Source organism: Dunckerocampus dactyliophorus, chromosome 8 (genome assembly GCF_027744805.1).
Source record: "Dunckerocampus dactyliophorus isolate RoL2022-P2 chromosome 8, RoL_Ddac_1.1, whole genome shotgun sequence".
NCBI lineage: Eukaryota > Metazoa > Chordata > Actinopteri > Syngnathiformes > Syngnathidae > Dunckerocampus > Dunckerocampus dactyliophorus.
Genome location: NC_072826.1, coordinates 25,902,822 through 25,922,274, shown reverse-complemented (window position 1 = coordinate 25,922,274; position 19,453 = coordinate 25,902,822). Strand labels below are relative to the sequence as shown.

The window sequence follows — 19,453 nt, the reverse complement described above, 5'->3', positions numbered from 1 at the left end:
CCAAACGTTTTCCAAATACTGAACAACTGATACCAATACTGACACTTTTTACTTGGACAGTTTTCAAAATCATTTGATGAGTTTGTGATTTTTTCGAATTCACCAATATCAACAAAATAATGCAATTATTCCCTTTTATTACATACAATTGGTACAAACAAAAACACACAGATGTGTGTGAAAATAAACATAGAAGAGTACTAAAATATCAATCTCATCAGGCTCGTATCAATCCAATACCATGCTCTGGCACTCTGGTATCGATAATATAGGCATTTGGATCGATCCGCCCACTTGTTTTGGCTGTTTTGTTAATTTTATTTCTACAATGTGCCATAAATGCCCCCCGGGCCGCAGTTTGGCCCCTTGCTTAGCAGTGCTACATTACAATCAGCTTTTTCTCCATAAACATCACAGAAGACAGTTCAGTACAACATTGAGCTACACAATGTCATTACATTTTTATCATTCGTTTTAAAAAATGTCATGCCATCCTTTGCATTATTCCATCGTTTTAGTGAGGGCAGAAGACAGACTGAAGACAAACTCAAAGTCTTACGTCATCGAGTAATTGTTGCCATGACCCTGCTGACGTCAAGCCCCTGCTAAGATGAGTGGTGAACCCCAGTGCGCGGTCGCCGTGGATACTGGCGGGGGGAGGGGTGTGGCTTAGAGGAAGCGGAAGTGTCAGAGCAGGCGGAAGTGGTTGAGCCCTGAATAGCCGAGCATTGAGAGGAGGACGCCTCCATAAACCTTCATCGTTCAAAGCAGTACATCGAGAACCCTAGTACCTTCGAAATGTAAGTTGACCTGCTTTTGGCTCCATCGTTATTTTATACGCACCGCGAGTTAGCTGCTCAGCGGGCAGAGGCGGTTTTCGCTTTCTCCGCGGCGCACGGTACCTATTGTGGTTTGGGGCTGGGTGTGAGGATTTAGGCCGAGGCTTGTGGCCACATAGGGACGGATATCCCAGCCTAGCAGAGTTATGTGTCGCTACATAGCTGCTTTGTTTAAAACATTATCAAACAGATGCACTTTTAGCTCGATTAGGAAGTCGCCATTTTGGGCCTTTTTGGCAACTTAGCAGAGATGGTCGACGGGCGAACAGAGGGGACATTTTACCGTCTACTTCGGCTTAGCATGGGGGACATGGGGGACACATTCCCATTGGTATCAATATTATTGACAGGCTTGGTGCTGTAAGTGATCAGATCACCATAATGCTCGGTGCTTGCTCTACTCCATCATGGCGTAAGCTAACACACCCTCATTTCCCGGGAGTCCCCCACCCCCCACCACCACCACCGCCACCCCCGTCAAATTTGAGTTTAGTCGACGATCTCATTGGAAATACATCACTGTCGTCGATCGGATCAAATGTCGTATGTAAATATATTTTGTAGAATGTCGGTGTGTGTTGGATTACAGTTGCCAGATTGATGTGGGTCGGTTCCCCTTTAGCATGCAGCTAACAGTGACGTGAGGCTAGCATGCTAAGCTCCATCTTAAAATTCCACAGGGGAGTGCGACAAGGAGGAGGGCGTAACTGCTAGCAGGCCTGCTAAACCGCATAGCCAAGTGCGTACCTCGAAGGGTGCGTTAGCTTGGTGTTAGCATCGGTGCGTCCACTGCGTGACAAAACTGCTTAGCAGGTACGGTCGTGTCTCTTTTAAATCACGCTTGAACGAAGTGTCCATTGACGGCATTGTTTAAAGCATGCCAGTAATGTGTTGTTTTGTCCGTACAAAAATCTGTTTCTCGTCGACGCGCAATTGTAGCTAAAAGTGCTACACGCTATTAGCACTAAAATCACAACTCTCATGTAGTGGTGCACACCACTGTCTCTGTTTAACTTAGAAATGTCCATATTTTTACTGTTAATATATATGTCCATATGTTGAAATGGTCTATATGAAATTATAACATCCTACTTGAATATAAAAAAATAAATGGCATTTTCTCAACAGCATTAGTACAAGTACTCGACACATGTTTTAACTGTCAAATGAATCTCATACAGGACGCTTTTTTCTCTGTTGTACTTAGAACTGCGGGCCACACGTGACCATGCTGGTTTACACATCACAGCACAGCATAGCATAGCAGTCCAGAGATAATTGCAAACATGCCTAGAATGAGATTTTTCTGTAATATCTCTTAATAAATGTTATTCATGTCATTTTTAGAAAATGTCAAGGGTTGCTTAAAAGAGATGCGGACTGGAAATTGCTTTTGGTGAATGAATGAGCTTGTAGTCAAATGTCCCGTTGTTTGCTGTCTGTGAATGTCATTAACATTGTCGTTGCCGCATGCACACAGAGTGCACACCGCCCACATCCTGCAAAGAAGTGGGATGGACGCTGAAGTATCAAATATTAATTAACCATAGGAAGAAAATAAAGAACGCTCCACGTGAGCAGAGCGTGATGGAGGCAAGCCTACCAGGAGGCGCTCTCCTTCACACTCCCAAGTTTTTGATGGAAAAGGCAGAGCAGACAAAAGAAGGTAATGGAGAGCAAGCCTTCCACAGATAGATTTATGTCCACTCACTTTTTAATGCAGCAATGATCTCATGTTTGTCTACTTCGGTTTAATGACTGGACACAATGATGGAGACGTTTATATGCCCTATGTGATGGATGGATTGACAGCTGAAAGCACTCAATGGATCCTCTCTATTCAGATGTATTACATGGGAAGCAATGGAAACAGAAATCATCTGTTCCAAAGTCAAACCTTAACATGCTCTTGACTCGATGTTTTCTCTGCTATTCATAGAAAAAAATGAATGTAGCGGTGAAATGTAATACAGTATGTGTGTCATTGGTTGTTTAGTGTTTCCCAACTTTGAGAGTCAAGGCACATGTTTTACATTTAAAAAAAATCTAACGGCACACTTCCAAACAAAAATGAATAAATGGCAACATATGGCTAAATCGCTCTATTATGTACCTTCTGCCAACTAGTGGAAGAGCTGTTTACCGTATTACTTTACTGGCATGAGCAAAGATATTTGTAGTAGGGTGCATGATAAATATTGGGTCGATATGAGGAATCATGGCGTCATACCAATAAATCCGATTGGGGGGAAAAATAGCTCAGATGACCGATAATTTAGAAATAAACGCTCTAATAAGGGGAGATTACCCGTACTGTGAAGGAGCAAATTAAGCACTCCTTTTTTCCTCCTGCCTGTGACGTTAAGGGCCTCCCGTAACTTCCCCTGAGCTCACATGTAAACAGTCACTGTTTTAGAGGAAGACATTTCGCATGCTAGTTGCATGAGGGGGAAAAACACCAAACCATATCAGCCACCTGAAATACCAGCATCCCTACAATGCCCGGGGCTTGTTCCTATCGCTGCGGTGTTTGAAAAGTGCCAAAAATAAGGTCTGCAAGAGACGACCGGAGGGTTAAAGCGGTCTGTGATTTCATCATAAATGATGGCGCTGGACTTTGCAGCGCTGGACGTACATGATGGGTGGATTGACGGACGGATGGATGGATGGATTGAAGCTAGATGGATGGATGGATGATGGCCGGATTGCTAGATGGTTTGATGATGGATGGATGGATGGACGGACAGATTGATGGCTGGAGGGATGGATAGACGGGACAGATGGACGGATGGTTGGGTCGATGGATGATGGATGCATAGATGCTAGTTGCATTAGGGGGAAAAACATCAAACCATATCAGCCACCTGAAATACCAGCATCCCTACAATGCCCGGGGCTTGTTCCTTTCGCTGTGGTGTTTGAAAATTGCAAAAAATAAGGTCTGCAAGAGACGACCGGAGGGTTAAAGCGGTCTTTGATTTCATCATAAATGATGGCGCTGGACGAACAGCCCTTTACCATCATTGAAGATACCGGCTTTTGTCAACTAGTAAATCCCTTGGAGCCACGGTTTGTACTCCTTTTTGGAATGTATTGTTAATAGTAGTGAAGTCATGATATTTGGTTTGGACAAATCCACAGGTACAGTTCATCAAATCCAACTTTGTCATTCGTACCTTCAGTTGTGCACAAACTGCAGTTACTTGTAAATGTAAAATAGATGGAAAAAGGTATCTGTATCAAATAAGAGAATAAAGTGCATCCCTGATTTGTAGCGAATAATTTTTGGACCAATTAAGTGAAATCGGATCATTCCCTGTGACACACCTGATGATTTCTCAAGGCGCACTAGTGTGCCGCAGCAGAGTGGTTGGGAATCGCTGGTTTTGTATACTTGTGACTTTATTGACTTTATACGTCTAATAATTACATTGTACATTTCCTCTGGTGTATTTGCGCATAATGTGAGCTTTTCTTCCTTCTCCGTGCGCCCTAAAGATGCATATCAGCTGAGCAGATGTCAAGATTGTAACCCGTCACATGTTTTGTCTATACAGCCGCAAGATGGAAAGGACTGATCTGGTGCAGAAAGCCAAGCTGGCCGAGCAGGCCGAGCGCTATGACGACATGGCGGCCGCCATGAAGATGGTGACGGAGCAGAACAAAGACCTGACCAACGAGGAGCGCAACCTGCTCTCTGTTGCCTACAAGAACGTGGTAAGAATCTGCAGTCACTGCATCAGCCGTCAGTGAATAGACTCATGTCCCAAAGAACACAATGGCTGTTTTAAGGATGAGTCAAACTAAATAAAAGATTGAATGAATTTGCCTCACATGGACTATTTCAGTACACTTCAATAAGTACATGGTGTACCTGTAATTCCAGAAGGATACCGTACATGGCAAACGGACGAGCTGGTGTGACATTCTCATTTGAGTTTGCCTTACAGGCTACTGATCTGTGAGATTGTTAGGATTGCGGCTGATCCAGTATCAGTATTCAGCTCTGATACGACATAATTCACGTCAAAAAATTGCAATAACTACGAAGATTTTCCAAAAAGATTTTCCATGAGCCATGTCTGTACTTTAATGTTGTCAGTGAACATGGCTGTCTCCACACACTCACTGCAGTCGTCCTCACTCGCAGTACGCACACACATTGCCCGGCCTGACTCATTCACAGCTTCACGGACACGGACGGTCGGACAAAACAGAACTTGTAACTTCTGGGCCGCCACATTAGGTGAATGCGTCAAGCTGAATGATTGCATGTGTGGAGACGGCTACGTTTGCCTACTGTATAGTGTTTGGTTGCGGCCATTTCTAACCTCTTGTTCAATATGTGATCTGTTGTTCGATTGTTGATTGACCATATCCTCGTCATGTTATAATATTAAAGCAAACAGAGGTCTTGTATTGGAATAGTACCGGTATCCAAATTCAAGTATTGGGATTGGATTGGAAGTGTAAAAATAAGGATTGGTGCGTCCCTACTTGGGCGTTGTCATTGTTGTTTGAGCAAAGATGGCTGAATATTTTCATTGATAACTGAATCCTATGAAATCTTGGGTGTTTGAAAAAGTTTGACTGTACTATGTTTCTTTAAAATAAAATGCCATTGAGCGCAAATACTGTTGAAAGTAACAGTTTGGCTTTCCCTGGGACCTGTGTAACCTGTTCTGAAAAAGCATGATTGGCATATGCCGATAAATGCCTTTCAGCGCCGATCACAAAAGCCGATCATCTCTGGCTCGCACTATTGGAGCATGCAGCCTGTAGCGAGCGTCCCCCACCCATTTTCCTCCACACTGCGCAGGCGTTCCCAACTGAAAACAATATCTGCCGTGTGGAACTTATCTGCCGTTTGTGAGAGTGATATAAATTTTGCACCCTGAAAAACATGCCATGACAAATTTCTCGCTGGGGTAGCATGTTAAAAAGCTTGAATTTCATACAGCATTTGAAGAACAAGCACTTGGAGTATGGTGAGTTTTCGAGGCTCACGATGTAGCAAACGCTGGACTTGCCCGTATATGCATGACAGTCAGCACATGGGAATTTGATACAATGGAAAATAATAAGGTAATGTAACAGTGTAGTAATTGTCATTTTTTTCTTCAATCATAATAAATAATAATCACATTTGTATATTAATGAATAAATAATAATCAGTTTAAAGACTATCCTGAACTTGGCTCAAGAATGAAGAGTGATGAGTGTTGTCGTGATTAGACATAGCATTTTATACACAGTGGTTCAAAACTCTTCCTTGTATTTTGCAAACATCAACTGTTTATATTGTTTCTTGGTGCTTTGTCTGAGTTCCTTACTCAATCCGATCCGAGTTTGATTCCACATACTGAAATGTTGTTGTCGCATATAAGTGTTTTAAGTTTAGGTTTTTCCCTGAGATCATATTTCTCCTCTCTTGTTGAAAAGTATTCTATGACATTTTTGGATAGCAGGTTATTTGTGATTTTAGAAATGGAGGATTTGTATGTTCTCTATACGCGGCGTTCCAGATTGTCCTAACTGATGTGTTTTGCAGTACAGTTAGCGAATTAAGATTACTTTTCTAGTTATTACCCCATGTCTCCACACAATAAGTTAGATATGCTGATACCAAAAAACAGTAAAGGGTATGGAGTGATTTTTGATCAAGGACAAGTTTTGCTTTATTCAATATTGAAGTATTTCTCGCTAATATGAGATTTCCAGTTCATGTTTTCATCTATTTTGATCCCCAGAAATGTATTTTCATTCACCCGTTGAATAGTCACACCGTCGATTCGTATTTGCAAAGTACACCAAGTACACAGTGTACAAAGTATACTTATTGAAGTGGACTCACAGATGTGTTCTGTTTGAGACACAGCCCAGCCCTCCACACTCACCATTTTGAGTGCAACATCCACGTACTGAGTGTTTGTATTTTTGCTGTACTTCTCAGTCTAAATGCACTTATGCACTCAAGACGAAGTGTAAGTACGCAAGTGCACCAATTGAGACAAAGTCCATGTTACTAAATATACGTGACCCAACAAGCTTCTTCACTCCTAAGCATCCTGCTTTGCTTCGTCTGACGTGTATTGATTTTTGTGTGACGCCCTCAGGTGGGAGCCCGCCGCTCGTCCTGGCGCGTCACCTCCAGCATCGAGCAGAAGAGCGAGGGCAACGAAAAGAAGCAGCAGATGGCCCACGACTACCGCGTGAAGATCGAGTCTGAACTCCAAGACATCTGCCACGACGTGCTGGTACATGCATGGGAGGGGGCAGGGCATGACTTAATACGGGGGTGTCCAAAGTGCGGCCCGCAACTTTTTGTTTTTTTACATATATCTTTGTGTACCTTTTTACCTACACATCTTTCCTCGTCTTCCAGAATCTGCTGGACAAATTTCTGATCGCCAACGCCAAGATGGCAGAGAGCAAGGTGTTCTACCTCAAAATGAAAGGAGACTACTACAGATACCTGTCAGAGGTGGCGTCTGGCGACTCAAAGAAGGGTGTGTATGCTCCACGTGGCTTTTGTTCCTCTATGATGAATGTTGGGACAGCTATTGACAGACTGACTTTTTTTTGTCCTTTTACCTCCAGAAACGGTGGAACAGTCTCAGAAGGCCTACCAGCAGGCCTTCGACATCAGCAAGACCGACATGCAGTCCACGCACCCCATCCGACTCGGCCTGGCCCTCAACTTCTCCGTCTTCTACTACGAAATCCTCAACTCGCCGGAGCAGGCCTGCTCTCTGGCCAAGCAGGTGGGCACTCACAGATGCTGTTTTTGGGGCAGGAGGGATGGAGGAAGGACCAATTCCTGAGCCCCTTCTCACGATTCCCTTGCAGGCATTCGACGAGGCCATCGCTGAGCTTGACAGCTTGAACGAGGAGTCGTACAAAGACAGCACGCTGATCATGCAGCTACTACGGGACAACCTGACTGTGAGTACCTTTTCTCATTCAGGCTTTCCCACAGGACTGTAATGTATTTGGTGGGGGAGATGACGTATTTATCAAATTTTCACAATTGTCTATGATACATTTGCAAAAAGTGAGTTAAAAAAAAACATGAACATCAAAACATCTTTACTACTTTGTTCTTTTGCTTCTTTTTCATGTCACAAACAGAACAGAGCCAAACAGCAGCACCCATTGCCCGTTAAGACGAGCAATATGAGCTTTTATGACAGGCGTTTTTGAAAGTGTAACTTGAAGGGTCTGATTTATCGCTAAATAAAGTTGCTAAGTTGGCAACACCGATCCCTCCTGCTGCATCTTCTTATTCTCTGGCAGACCAGACGCCTCATCTATAAAGCTTGCGTAAAGCAAAGCAATCAAGGCTCTTTAAATATGGACGCCACATTCATTAGTCACTTTGCATTGACCTTCTATGGTCAAGTGGAGGCGTGGAAAGGGCGTAACTTGAGGCGGACTGTTTCTGGTGTACACAGACTTTGTCAGATTTCCACGCACAGTTTTATAAATGAGGCCCCTGGTGTGTGTGTGTGCGGGCAAAGGCAAACAGGTAGCGCCCAATCTATTTGTGGCAGGCTGCCACCAATACATGAGCTATAGGGAAATCCGCGTCATTACATAATATGGACACGTGTTGGCCACCTCATGGGGCACACATATCACTGACCACTACTTCCTGTCTCCTCCCCCAGCTGTGGACATCAGAAAACCAGGGAGACGAGGTGGAAGCCGGCGAAGGCGAGAACTAGAGCGCACTCGGAGGTCCCCCCCCCAACCCCCCAACCCATTAACACCCCTCCCTCTCTCCATGCACACAAACGTTCATTCCCTCTTGAAGCCTCTTTGCTCTCTTCTGTATAAGCAGCAGCATGAATCGTACCCCCCCTCCTCCCACCACCTCCACATGGCACTCCATGTCCGGCCCACCTACTAGAACCTTCTGGCCCGTCCTATCTCACTAGGAGGTTTTTTTTTTGTTTTTGTTTTTTTTAATTCCAGTGAAATAATTTGCTCTATCTTTCCTCTTTCCAATCTCTGCCCCCTCTACCCCAGCGAGCTCCGCCTCCTTTCTGTCTCTTGGCTTCTTAGTCCCGCCCACTGGCTGCTTTTATTCCACTTTAATCCAAACAAGACAAAAGGTTATTAAACTGTGTGTTTATTTTCAACAAACACTGTGATGCTGATGAGTCTTTCCTCACTTGGGGTCACGCGGGGAGGGGGGCGCACCGGCTCTGCTGACTTTTATACAGAAGGGGGGGCAGGGCGTCCCACGAGGTCGCATCGTGACACTGACCGACGAGCGAGCGAGCGGTTGATCGTGCATTCCATCGTTACGTTGGCGTCCATAGCGACCGGGACCTCACACATCCTCATCACTGCACGACCAATCAGGAGCTTTGAAATGAAAATGCGCTTCACGAATCCCTCATCAATGAAGCAGAATGATTTGATCAACCAACATCAAAAGTTAGAAGAACTTTCCCTCCAAAGTCGCTCAGTGTCACCACGTCCTCTCCACGAGCATCTGGACATTCCATGCTGTAGGGGTCTTTTGCTTGGCTGGGGAGAAACATCTTTTAATGCATTGACAAGTTGAAAAAATAGAAAGAAAACTTCCTGCCACACCCTCTTTGATATATTAGCTAATGAGAGCGCCGCTTGTTGGCTGCACAGAGACAAAGGATGACTGTTGCAGCCAGCCTGTGTGTGTGCGTGAGTGTGTATCTGCTCCTTCACCTTTTTCTTACCAGTATTCTCCTAATTTAAAACAAAATTTACCTAAAAAAACTGCTTCTGTGACGGTTTTGTTGCTTAGCGCGCACGTGCTTGTGAACATTTTGACTTAGCTTCAATAAAAGGAGAAAATGACGAAAAAAAAAGATGCATCCCTTTCCCTCCCCCCCCCTCCCTCGCTACCCTGATTGAGCTAGCAGTAGATTTGTGTCTTTAAAAACTCTAGGTTCTACTTTACATGTTATCAACAGGACAAAATGTAAAAGACAATTTAAAGTGAAATAAAGGTTTTATCAGTTCTGAAACATCACTGCTCTCATTCACGTCATTTGCTGGCACTTTCCCCCCCAGCGTCTTTAACCATGTTCATCACTGGCGGTCTGAAGAGCACAGCTGGACAAGACGAGTGCACTCGTGAATAGCCCTCACGGAAACGTTTTCAGGTCAAAACGGCAAAGTATTTTATCGTTTCAGCCTTTCGTCCACACGGAAACGACGTGTTGGGTGTTTTTCTTTATTAGTGGACTACAACCATATCTTAAGAGGTGTATGTGTATGCCGCACACGTCTTTCTTTTCAGTGCGTTCCAAAGATATAAAAACGCAGGCTCATTTCTTGTTGGCATCCTTCCGTTTTGAATTGATTGAACTCGAGCTTCACTTTTTTTGTCCACTCACGATGGCTATCATTTAAATCTGCATATTTAGTACCAAAATGAAAGGCAAAGTTTAACAATCACAATGAAGCAGTATCCGAAGTACAAAAATACATACCAACGATAAAGCTGCACTCCCAGGTTTTCACTCCTGCGCCGTGCGGGGATTGGAACACCGATATAAATGAAATATTTAAGATTAAACTCAATGTATGAAATAATCATCAAACTTATTTGTTCATATGATGCACACAGAGCAATTAACAGCTTGGTAAATGGTCTTTCACTTATATAGCTCCATTCTCCTTGCGCAGTCGAGAGAGTTAGGTGCTAATTGTTTATTTTTATTCACGTACCCCTTATGACAACACTTTGGGAACCTAGGGTATAGTGTATTGAAGTGCACTGATGCATGTATCTCAACTGGGCGCTCTTCCACCCAATCAGAAGGCTGCTTTGGTCATCCAAAACGTGTTAAATGGTGAAAAATGTTTGCTTTATTAATGCTGGTTGACTAAAAGAAAATAAAACCAACATTTACAGCAGTGGCTTGAGGAGGATTTCAGGCACTTGAGCAAAGATGGCCACCAACATTGAGGGATTGATGAAAGGGGAGGAGCTAAACAGCATACACATTGTCTTTATGGATAAAAGCTCCACCCATTCAATATAAAAGGAGGAGAAACGCACCACGTTCCCGTCATAAATAAACACGTCCCCAGCTCTCTTCATAGCCGTGACGTGTTTCTCAACGTGCATACTCGAAGATGTCACTTCTTCTGCAATTCCCGCAGCAGCTTGATGCCCGCCGTGTTCGTTGGCTCCACCTCCAGGAGCTTGCGGAGGTCATCCATGCACGCTTTCATATCCTAGAAGGGTCCACATGAGGACAGTGATGAACACGTGGCCACTCACCTGTGTCTCGACTGCTGGACTTCCATACTAACACCTGAGTCTTTTAAATGCACAAGTGCGTTCACGCTGAAAGTACACTCCTGATCAAAATCATAAGACCAGTTGAAAAATTGCTAGAATTAATGAGGTTTTAAGTAGAGCTACAATACGCAAAAGCACGAAGGGGGAGTGAGTCAAAAAGGCTTTTGAAAAAGTAATTTATTGAAAAACTGAAATAGGCCGTTTATCAGCTGATCAAAAGTTTAAGACCACAGGAAAAAAGGCAAAATCTGCTCAAAATGTTCATTTTCTGTCAGGCATTCACACTGTCATGCCCTCCTGATGGCTAAAGCTAAGAAGCTTTCTCTTTTTGAACGTAGTGGGATTGTGGAGCTGCATAAGCAAGGCCTCTCGCAGCGTGCCATTGCTGCTGAGGTTGGGCACAGTAAGACAGTCATTCTACATTTTTTGAAAGATCCTGAGCATTATGGAGCAAAAAAAGTCTTTCAACTGGTAGACCTAGTTGCCTGAGCAAAAAAAGTCTTTCAACTGGTAGACCCAAAAAAAAAAAAAAAATCACACCTGCGCTGAGCCGGAGGATGCGATTGGCTGTCCATCAAGACGCAGGGCGGTCTTCGACCCAAATTAAGGCCCTTACTGGTGCCGACTGCAGCGCAATAACCATCAGACGGCATCTGCGGGAAAAGGGTTTAAAAAACAAAAAACGAATTCAAAGACCTCGTCTCCTTCAAGGCCACAAAACTGCCCGTTTAGACTTTGCCAGGGAGCATCAAACATGGGACATTGAAAGGTGGAATAAAAGTTTGATTCTCTGATGAGAAAAAATGTAAGCTTGACGGTCCAGATGGCTTCCAACGTTACTGGCATGACAAGGAGATCCCACCTGAGATGTTTTCTACCTGGCACAGTGGAGGGGGGTCCATCATGACCTGGGGTGCTTTTTCATTCAGTGGAACGATGGAGCTTCAGGTGGTGCAGGGTCATCAAATGGATGCAGATGTTGCAGTGGGCATCCCTCATGACTGAGGGCGCTCGTCTGTGTGGTAACAGCTGGTTTTTCAACAGGACAACGCTGCAATTCACAATGCTCGCTTGACCAAGGACTTCTTCAGGGAGAATAACATCACTCTTTTGGACCATCCTGCATGTTCCCCTCATTTACATCCCATAGAGAACATTTGGGGATGGATGGCAAGGGAAGTTTATAAAAATGGCCATCAGTTCTAGACAGTTGATGCCCACTTGGAGCAATGCGTCTGTGTAGCCTCTCAGTCGTACAGGAGTTGTCCAACGAGGGAAAGGCTTCTTGCGACGTCATCTGTACTTCTGTGAAGAAGGTGTCGGATGAGGAGCGAAACGTCCGACACCTTCTTCACAGAAGTACAGATGACGTCGCAAGAAGCCTTCCTCTCACTTGGAGCAATGTTCCCACTAGCCTCCTGGAAACACTCGCATCAAGCATGCCCAAAGCAGTCATTGAAGTGATTAACAAGAACGGTGGAGCTTCTCATTACTGAGTCCTACTGAGAAATTTTTTTTTCTGGTTTGGAGAGTTTTTTGTTATTTTTTGAGCGATGGTCTTAAACATTTGATCATCTGATAAACAGCCTATTTCAGTTTAATTGTTGTTTTCAATCAATGATGTTCAAAATGCTTTTTGTCTCACTCCCCATTCTTGCTTTCGCATATTGTAGCTCTACTTAAAACCTCATTAAGATCCAAATGTGCAAAATGCAAATTCTAGCAATTTTTCAATTGGTCTTAAGATTTTGATCAGGAGTCTAGTGCATGTCACTACCAAGCAAAGTGAGTGCGCAGTGATGAATACTTACCACCCTCATTAGTCACCACCTTGGCTAAGTGCGCAATGGCAATAATGGATTTGGGACACTGCAACATGGTCAACATTTGTGCACTAATGAGTACACAGTGTACTTAATGAAGTGTAAGTGACCTCTCTGTGTGAAGAATATTGACAGCGAGGAGTTCCCGGTGACATCCCCACCGTGTGTGTGTGTGTGTGTGTGTGTGTAGGATACAGCTGCTCTCACCTTGAGCTCCTTGTGAGCCTGCGCCCTACGATACAGTGCCTTGACATTGGCGCCATCAATATTCAGCGCCTCGTCGCAGTCTCTGATGGCATCGTGGAATTGCCTCAGCGACAAGTAGCACAACGCCCTGACGACACACACATACACACAACCCATTGCTAACGGCTAAAATAGCATACGCAGTGGCGGGCAAAGGCGTGACGCACCGGTTGGTGAAGGTGGCGGCCTGGGCGGGGTCGTGTCGGAGGCTCTGCGTGTACTTGTCCACGGCCTTGGCGTGTTCTCCTCTCTTGACGAGGGCGTTGCCGTCCTCCTTGAGGGCACGTCCTCGCCGCACATCCTCCTCACTGGGGGCTGATGGGAGGGTTAAGCGTTAAACTCATTCATTAAAATCATTTCAATACTTTTCTCATCCACGCTTCCACTTTTTGACTTTTAGTCAGAATGCATTATTCCTCTGGCTGTGACCTCACCAGGTTTGTGGCTTTGTGTGGCGCCGTTCTGCTGCGACGTGGCGGCGCACCGCCGGCCCATCTTCTCTCGGACCGCCAGGGGGACGGTGGGGATGGGAGGAAGCTTCTCTCGCCACGTGGGACCATCAGCCTCCGCCAGAGCTTTGCTCATCCTGATTGAAAAGACGTCCGCCGGTCAGTTGGAGCTCAAATGTCACGAGAAGCGGGTTTCGCGGGCGGCTTACCTGTTAGTGCCGTCATGGGCGGCGGCTATGTTGGCGTCAATCTGCAGGGCAGTCTTGTAGTCGACGTACGCCCGCCTGTAGCGCTCCTGCGCTTCGCAGGCGGCAGCCCGGCGGAGCAGAGACTTGATGTTGAACGGGACCAACTCCAGTGACCTGAGATGGCAGCAGGTGTGTCGCCATGCTGTCATGTGACACATCAACGTGCACGACAAATACTTACACATTGCAGTCTTTCAAGCATTCTGCGCAGTTTCCGTCTTTGAGGTAGCTGGCGGCGCGGTTGGAGTGCAAGACACTCAGATCCTCCACGTTCTTTGGACCTTTGGAGAAACCCGTTCAGTCAGCACTTAATAACCATGCTGTAACACGAAACACCACTAGATGGCACTGTACCCTTCCTTTCCATCCTCACAGGACGAATAAAGTATGGTTGTGTATGAAATGGAATACTTCCATCAGTGCACTTCTAAGTATACTTACAAGTACCGAAGTGCGCGAATTGAGACAGTCAAAATCAATGTATTTTCTAGTCAATAAAAAGTAGAGGCTCCATTGCAAAAATAATAAATTAATGAGTATGAGCTTTATTAGGGATGGGGAAAAAATTTTAGCAATATACCGCGATACTTTTCCTTCCAATATAATGCAGATTTTTACAATTTTAATATCAATAACACTTTTTCTGCAATAAATTTGAAATTGATATTTAGAATTTTTTTTACTGAATTTTTCCAATGAGTGTCATCAGTGTCATGTGATGTATACAACTTGTATTTTAAGCTGCATTTTAAATTTCTCTGTGAACTGTAGAATACCGCAGTATATTGCCAAAATGACAATATCGCAATACTGTATTGTGACTCAAGTACTGTGATACGTATGATATCATGAAGTCCTTAGCTATACCCGCCTATACCTAAGGTTTTAGTGCTTTTGGAGCGTGTGACTTGACTTCCTTCCCACAAGTGGGCGTGGCCATCATATGCTAATTTTCATCATGACCCTGCCCTGCAAAATCTGCCTAGCAACAATTCAAAACATGGTAAGCGACCAGGACAAAAGTTTCCATCTTAGTGGCTTCTAGCTAATACAGTGGAAGCTCATATATTGTGCTGTAGATGAGAATAAAGGCTACTGACTGTCCTTTTTCAGCTGGTTGATGGCTTGGCTGTAGAAGTGAGTGGCTTCTCCATACTGGCCCGCCTTGAAGCGGTCATTGCCGGCTTGTTTCAGCTCCAGCCAACACTTCACTTTCGTTTTCTGGGTCATTGCGCCGTTTTCTGAGAAATAGAGAGTCAGTTTAAACATGTCAGTGCCGGGCCACACAAAAACTTGCAATGAGTTTTGTTATAACAGATGACAAAAACCACCATGAACGTTCCAGAGGTTTCCAACTGAATAAAGTGTTTCCATTTCCTCCAACGCTGACTGACGTGGAGAACGAATGAAACTACCAATTAAGGAACAAAATTAAAGGAAGTGATTTATCAGTACTCGTTTTGGCTTTAAAAATATTATACTAACGATATTCAATGTCTAAATTAAACGAGCAGTAAGGGGAAAGATAGCACAGCTGCTATGCCATCCTAGCACTGACCGGTGGTTTCTTCATAAGAGCTAAGCTAGCATGCTATGCTAATAGTCTATGCTATAGCAGGCTATCACAGTGCATCGTGGAAGGAGGGGTGTCTGGTTACTTACCGGCTTTGGGACGCGAAGAAGAAGCTTGGCGGCACAAGTTCGTGAGCAACGTCTTAAAACTCTTTAATTAGAGCTACCGCAAGCAACACAGACATTACCGAGGATGAGCTTTACGTTCCTTCCGGGTACCTGTCAGTCTTCTGCCCGTGTAGGAGTCTCTAAATGCGGGACAAGTGTGGACGTTTCTGGAAGCCAGTAGCTTGGTGATCCCAGCTCGGCGTCACGCGGCGTTCAGGTTCCCCTGGAAATACCAGATGTCTCCAGCAGCAGCGTTGCCAGGCGGGAAATGACAAATTATTGTACCGGAAGCTGAAAATTAAGAAAAGTATCGTACATTCCCGGTTTGACTTTGCTCAGGACAATTGCTGAAGTAAAAATATTACCACGGAGTACCACATAGTAAATATTATCATGCAGATTTATCTTTAAATAAACTAACTGCACTGCCACTGGCAGAACAGCGCTCTCACCTGGCTGTAAAGAGGCACGCGAGACACACCATCAGGCGCAGTGCAGGATAGTGATGGGAAATTCAATTCCGTTTACTGACTCGAGTTCTATTTAGTCACATACTTTCGTGAATCGGGTACTTGATTCACTCGAGTCACCCGTCACAGAGTCCATGTGCAGAAACTCGCACATGTTGAACAACTTGTGAAAGGGGTACTCGAATCACTAGAATCACTTGTCACAGAGCGTGTGTGTCACTGCCACTGAACTCTATACGTGGAATGGCCCCGATCGCTTGCTGCGGGTTGGAGGCACTAATCTGTACTAATAAGTCTGGATACACCATTGGTCAACGACTTGTGAAGCCACGCGGCCGCCATATTACCACTCACAAGAAACACTTCTCGGACATTGACTTATGTGAGAACTAGTGAGTTGTTAAGTCTGTTGTTAGTTTGTTACCCACTCACACTAAATGCAGGTGTGCTTGAGCTTAGTCATAAGGACTCGGGTATGATCATTTTTAAAAATTCTGTCGATAACGGCTTTACATAGGGGGCTGTGGGGGATATGTAAACAAACAACCGCGACTAGACTACTAAATAATTTGCGGTTGCTTACAAATATAAAAAAATACGTTTTTTTTGTTTACCCGAATTTAAAATGAACCCCCATATGGAGACAATGTTTATATATTATTACATATTATTCCTGTGTTTTTTGTTAAAATATATTTCTATATCAGAAAAGAGGTTATTTCTATTTCATAACACAAAATGTTAAATGATTTTAAAACTTGTCCAAAGTCACTCTCTTTTATGATTCATATTTTGTACAGACGAGAGCATAGTGAATTGTATGAAAGTAAGAAAAAAAAGTAGAGGATTATGACCATGGATTTTAATGGAAAAAAGTGATGGGATATGCAGTTAAAATGAAAATCTCTTTCTCTCTTTTGTCCCAAAGGCAATGAGAACTGGAAGGGGAAAAGTACATTTAATATAGCCAATAGATAGAGAATAACGTATCAAATCATTTTTAAGGGACGAAGGTTGCGTTACTTGAAGGAATGGGAGAATCTTCCCGCTTTTTAATGTAAAATATAGATGTTCTGCGATCCTCTTCATCTGCTTTGTACACTATGTGCTGTGCCAATGTAGTCTGCTATGTACGAGATGTGAGTGGTAAGATGGCCTCTCTGTGGCTTCAACGGCTTGCACGGGCGCGTGCGACGTATGGTGTATCCAGACTTATTAGTACAACTCAGTGGTTGGAGGCCTGACGCCACCGGAAGTGTAGAAGTCGCCATGTTGTTTCACCCAAAACAAGAAAGCCTAAGAACTAAGAGGAGTTCGAGATGCCGTCTTGTGCTGCTGTTAATTGCACAAATCGTGATATTCGTGAAAATCGCGAGAAGGGACTTACATTTCACAGGTAGGTAAATGCTTATAAATAATACAAAATAGTTTAAAAAAAAATAGATACTTTAGATCTGTAAGCATCTTTTCATCTAAGTAGTTGTAAATGAGCCCTTATTCTCCTTTAGATTTCCACACTGCAGTGCTCAACTTCTAAAGCCATGGGTAGTAAATATGCGGAGAGACAGGTGGATTCCTGCAGCCAGATCGCAACTCTGTTCAAGTCATTTCACCGAGGAGAACTTCGACAGGACTGGCCAGACTGTTAGATTACGACAAAATGCAGTTCCAACAATATTTGACTTTCCTGATCATCTTCTAAAGGTATGCTAGCATTTAACTTTGATACTACGTAGATCCTTATCATAACAAATACCTTGTGAACACTGAAATTGAGTTGTTATGCATTGTAATTTCACACCATAGACGTAGGAAAAAACTTAAACTGGAGGGAAATTTTGAGATTTGGGTCTAGTAAATTTACTCTGTTTCAATGGAATTTTTGTTAATTCGTGTTAATTTTTATACCGAACCATAATAAGTGTAGTGAATGAAGATACATGTATGTGTATGCGTGTGTGCTTTTCTGGGTGAAGCAAGATGGCCGACAGTGGCTTCATGCGGTCAGCAGGGACGCCCCTTCCACGTAGTTTAGAGTTCAGTGGTCACTGCGCAATCCGTCCCGGAAACACAATCGGTTCTATGCATGCGCAAGTCCTATGTCACTTCCTCCTTTAGCAAATTTTTACGACAGCGCTTCTGCAACATCACGTGGTGTGGTAGTTATTTTTTAAATGTATAAATAATGTATAATGTCAATAATATAAAAAAATAATATAAATGGTCAATAACCATACTTCATATATGTAAAATATTAGGGGTGTTGTTTTATTAGTGATTATTATAAACGTCATATCCAGTTAAGTAAAACAAACAGTAAATAAACAGAATAAAACACATAAAATGCAGTTATATTTGATTGTAAACAACCAAAAGCAGAGTGCAATGATGGATTACTGTAGAGGATTCAGCTGGAGTTTTTTTTCTAAACGGAGAAATACCATCCATCCAAACATATTTTCCTAGCAAATGCTTTTGTCTGTATTTTTTCAGTGCTGAAAAAAACTTAATATGAAACCAGGAAAAAAGGGCTTACAAATTATCCACTTGCACCATGGATATGATATAAAAAAAAAAAAAAGATTGATTATGTTGTAATTTTGCAAATCTTAACATTTTGGGGTGTGGGGGGGTGGGATGACGTACGGATGGCGTACATTACACATGACAAGCATGACTGCCGAAAAATAGGCCGATCGGATGTAGACACGTTCTGATGAGTTAGCTCCCTCTCATATTTAATGGCACTACTACGATGTAAATAGTACAACAGTATTCATTAATAAAAAGCACTTTTGTTATTCATTTGGCATTTTTTAGGCAGCCATTTTATAACGCACATTACCACCACCCGCAGGACTAGAGTGGAGAAGCATCTCCTGCCGTTTTCTATGCCGCTTATCCTCCTGACATGGTTTTCTTGTCAAATGTACATACACTTTATTCATCTCCTCATATTTGACACAAATGGATGAATCATTGTGGAAACACCAAAAGGACTTGTAGGAAATGTTTTATTCGTGCAAGCATTACTTTGTACAGACCCTTTCCAAAAAATTAGAATGTCATGGAAAAGTTGTTTAATTTCCATAATTCCATTCAAAAAGTTAAACTTTCATAGATTATAGATTCAGGGCTCACAATTTAAACGATTTCAAGTGTTTGTTTATTTTTACGTAATTTGGGCTTCCAGCTCATAAAACCCACGAAAACAGGAATTCAAAAAATTAGAATACTGTGATGAAATCACCATTTACGTCTCAGTTTTTGCAGGAAAAAAAACAAAGAAATTAGGATCACATCAAATCAATCAAAATATGGTACTTTCAAAACGATATGTCAATCTTCAATACTTGGTTGGGAATCCCTTTGCCTTAATCACTGCCTCGATGCCA

General features: G+C 43.3%; 2 protein-coding genes across 4 annotated transcripts; one reads left to right on the top strand and one right to left on the bottom strand.

Annotated features, from left to right (window-relative positions):
• The first annotated feature begins 648 nt into the window (after window positions 1-648).
• Window positions 649-8,987, top strand: ywhaba (tyrosine 3-monooxygenase/tryptophan 5-monooxygenase activation protein, beta polypeptide a). Of its 2 annotated transcripts, none has more exons than XM_054784783.1 (7): window positions 649-800; window positions 4,397-4,556; window positions 6,956-7,096; window positions 7,225-7,348; window positions 7,440-7,603; window positions 7,689-7,784; window positions 8,510-8,987. In XM_054784783.1, exons 2-7 carry the CDS (start codon window positions 4,404-4,406, stop codon window positions 8,564-8,566), a joined length of 735 nt encoding a protein of 244 aa, XP_054640758.1. In that variant the 5' UTR covers window positions 649-800; window positions 4,397-4,403; the 3' UTR covers window positions 8,567-8,987. The 2 variants fall into 2 exon arrangements, with proteins under 2 accessions (XP_054640758.1, XP_054640759.1); XM_054784784.1 differs by lacking the exon at window positions 649-800 and adding an exon at window positions 1,518-1,652.
• Window positions 8,784-15,839, bottom strand: tomm34 (translocase of outer mitochondrial membrane 34). Of its 2 annotated transcripts, none has more exons than XM_054784782.1 (8): window positions 15,571-15,839; window positions 15,009-15,149; window positions 14,090-14,189; window positions 13,870-14,022; window positions 13,646-13,797; window positions 13,379-13,526; window positions 13,173-13,299; window positions 8,784-11,075 (listed from the first exon to the last, which is right to left on the bottom strand). In XM_054784782.1, exons 2-8 carry the CDS (start codon window positions 15,136-15,138, stop codon window positions 10,977-10,979), a joined length of 909 nt encoding a protein of 302 aa, XP_054640757.1. In that variant the 5' UTR covers window positions 15,139-15,149; window positions 15,571-15,839; the 3' UTR covers window positions 8,784-10,976. The 2 variants fall into 2 exon arrangements, with proteins under 2 accessions (XP_054640757.1, XP_054640756.1); XM_054784781.1 differs by lacking the exon at window positions 15,571-15,839 and adding an exon at window positions 15,240-15,467.
• Between the last annotated feature and the right edge of the window lie 3,614 nt (window positions 15,840-19,453).

Bases quoted from the DNA above. Each gene is read 5' to 3' on its own strand.
- ywhaba (XM_054784783.1), top strand. From the start codon at position 4,404: ATGGAAAGGACTGATCTGGTGCAGAAAGCCAAGCTGGCCGAGCAGGCC. The intron at 4,557-6,955 runs GTAAGAATCTGC...TGACGCCCTCAG, and splicing joins CTGTTGCCTACAAGAACGTG to GTGGGAGCCCGCCGCTCGTC. The intron at 7,097-7,224 runs GTACATGCATGG...CTCGTCTTCCAG, and splicing joins ACATCTGCCACGACGTGCTG to AATCTGCTGGACAAATTTCT.
- tomm34 (XM_054784781.1), bottom strand. From the start codon at position 15,282: ATGGAAACACTTTATTCAGTTGGAAACCTCTGGAACGTTCATG. The intron at 15,150-15,239 runs GTGGTTTTTGTC...TCTATTTCTCAG, and splicing joins AAACCTCTGGAACGTTCATG to AAAACGGCGCAATGACCCAG. The intron at 11,076-13,172 runs GTGAGAGCAGCT...GGACCCTTCTAG, and splicing joins AGGCTCACAAGGAGCTCAAG to GATATGAAAGCGTGCATGGA.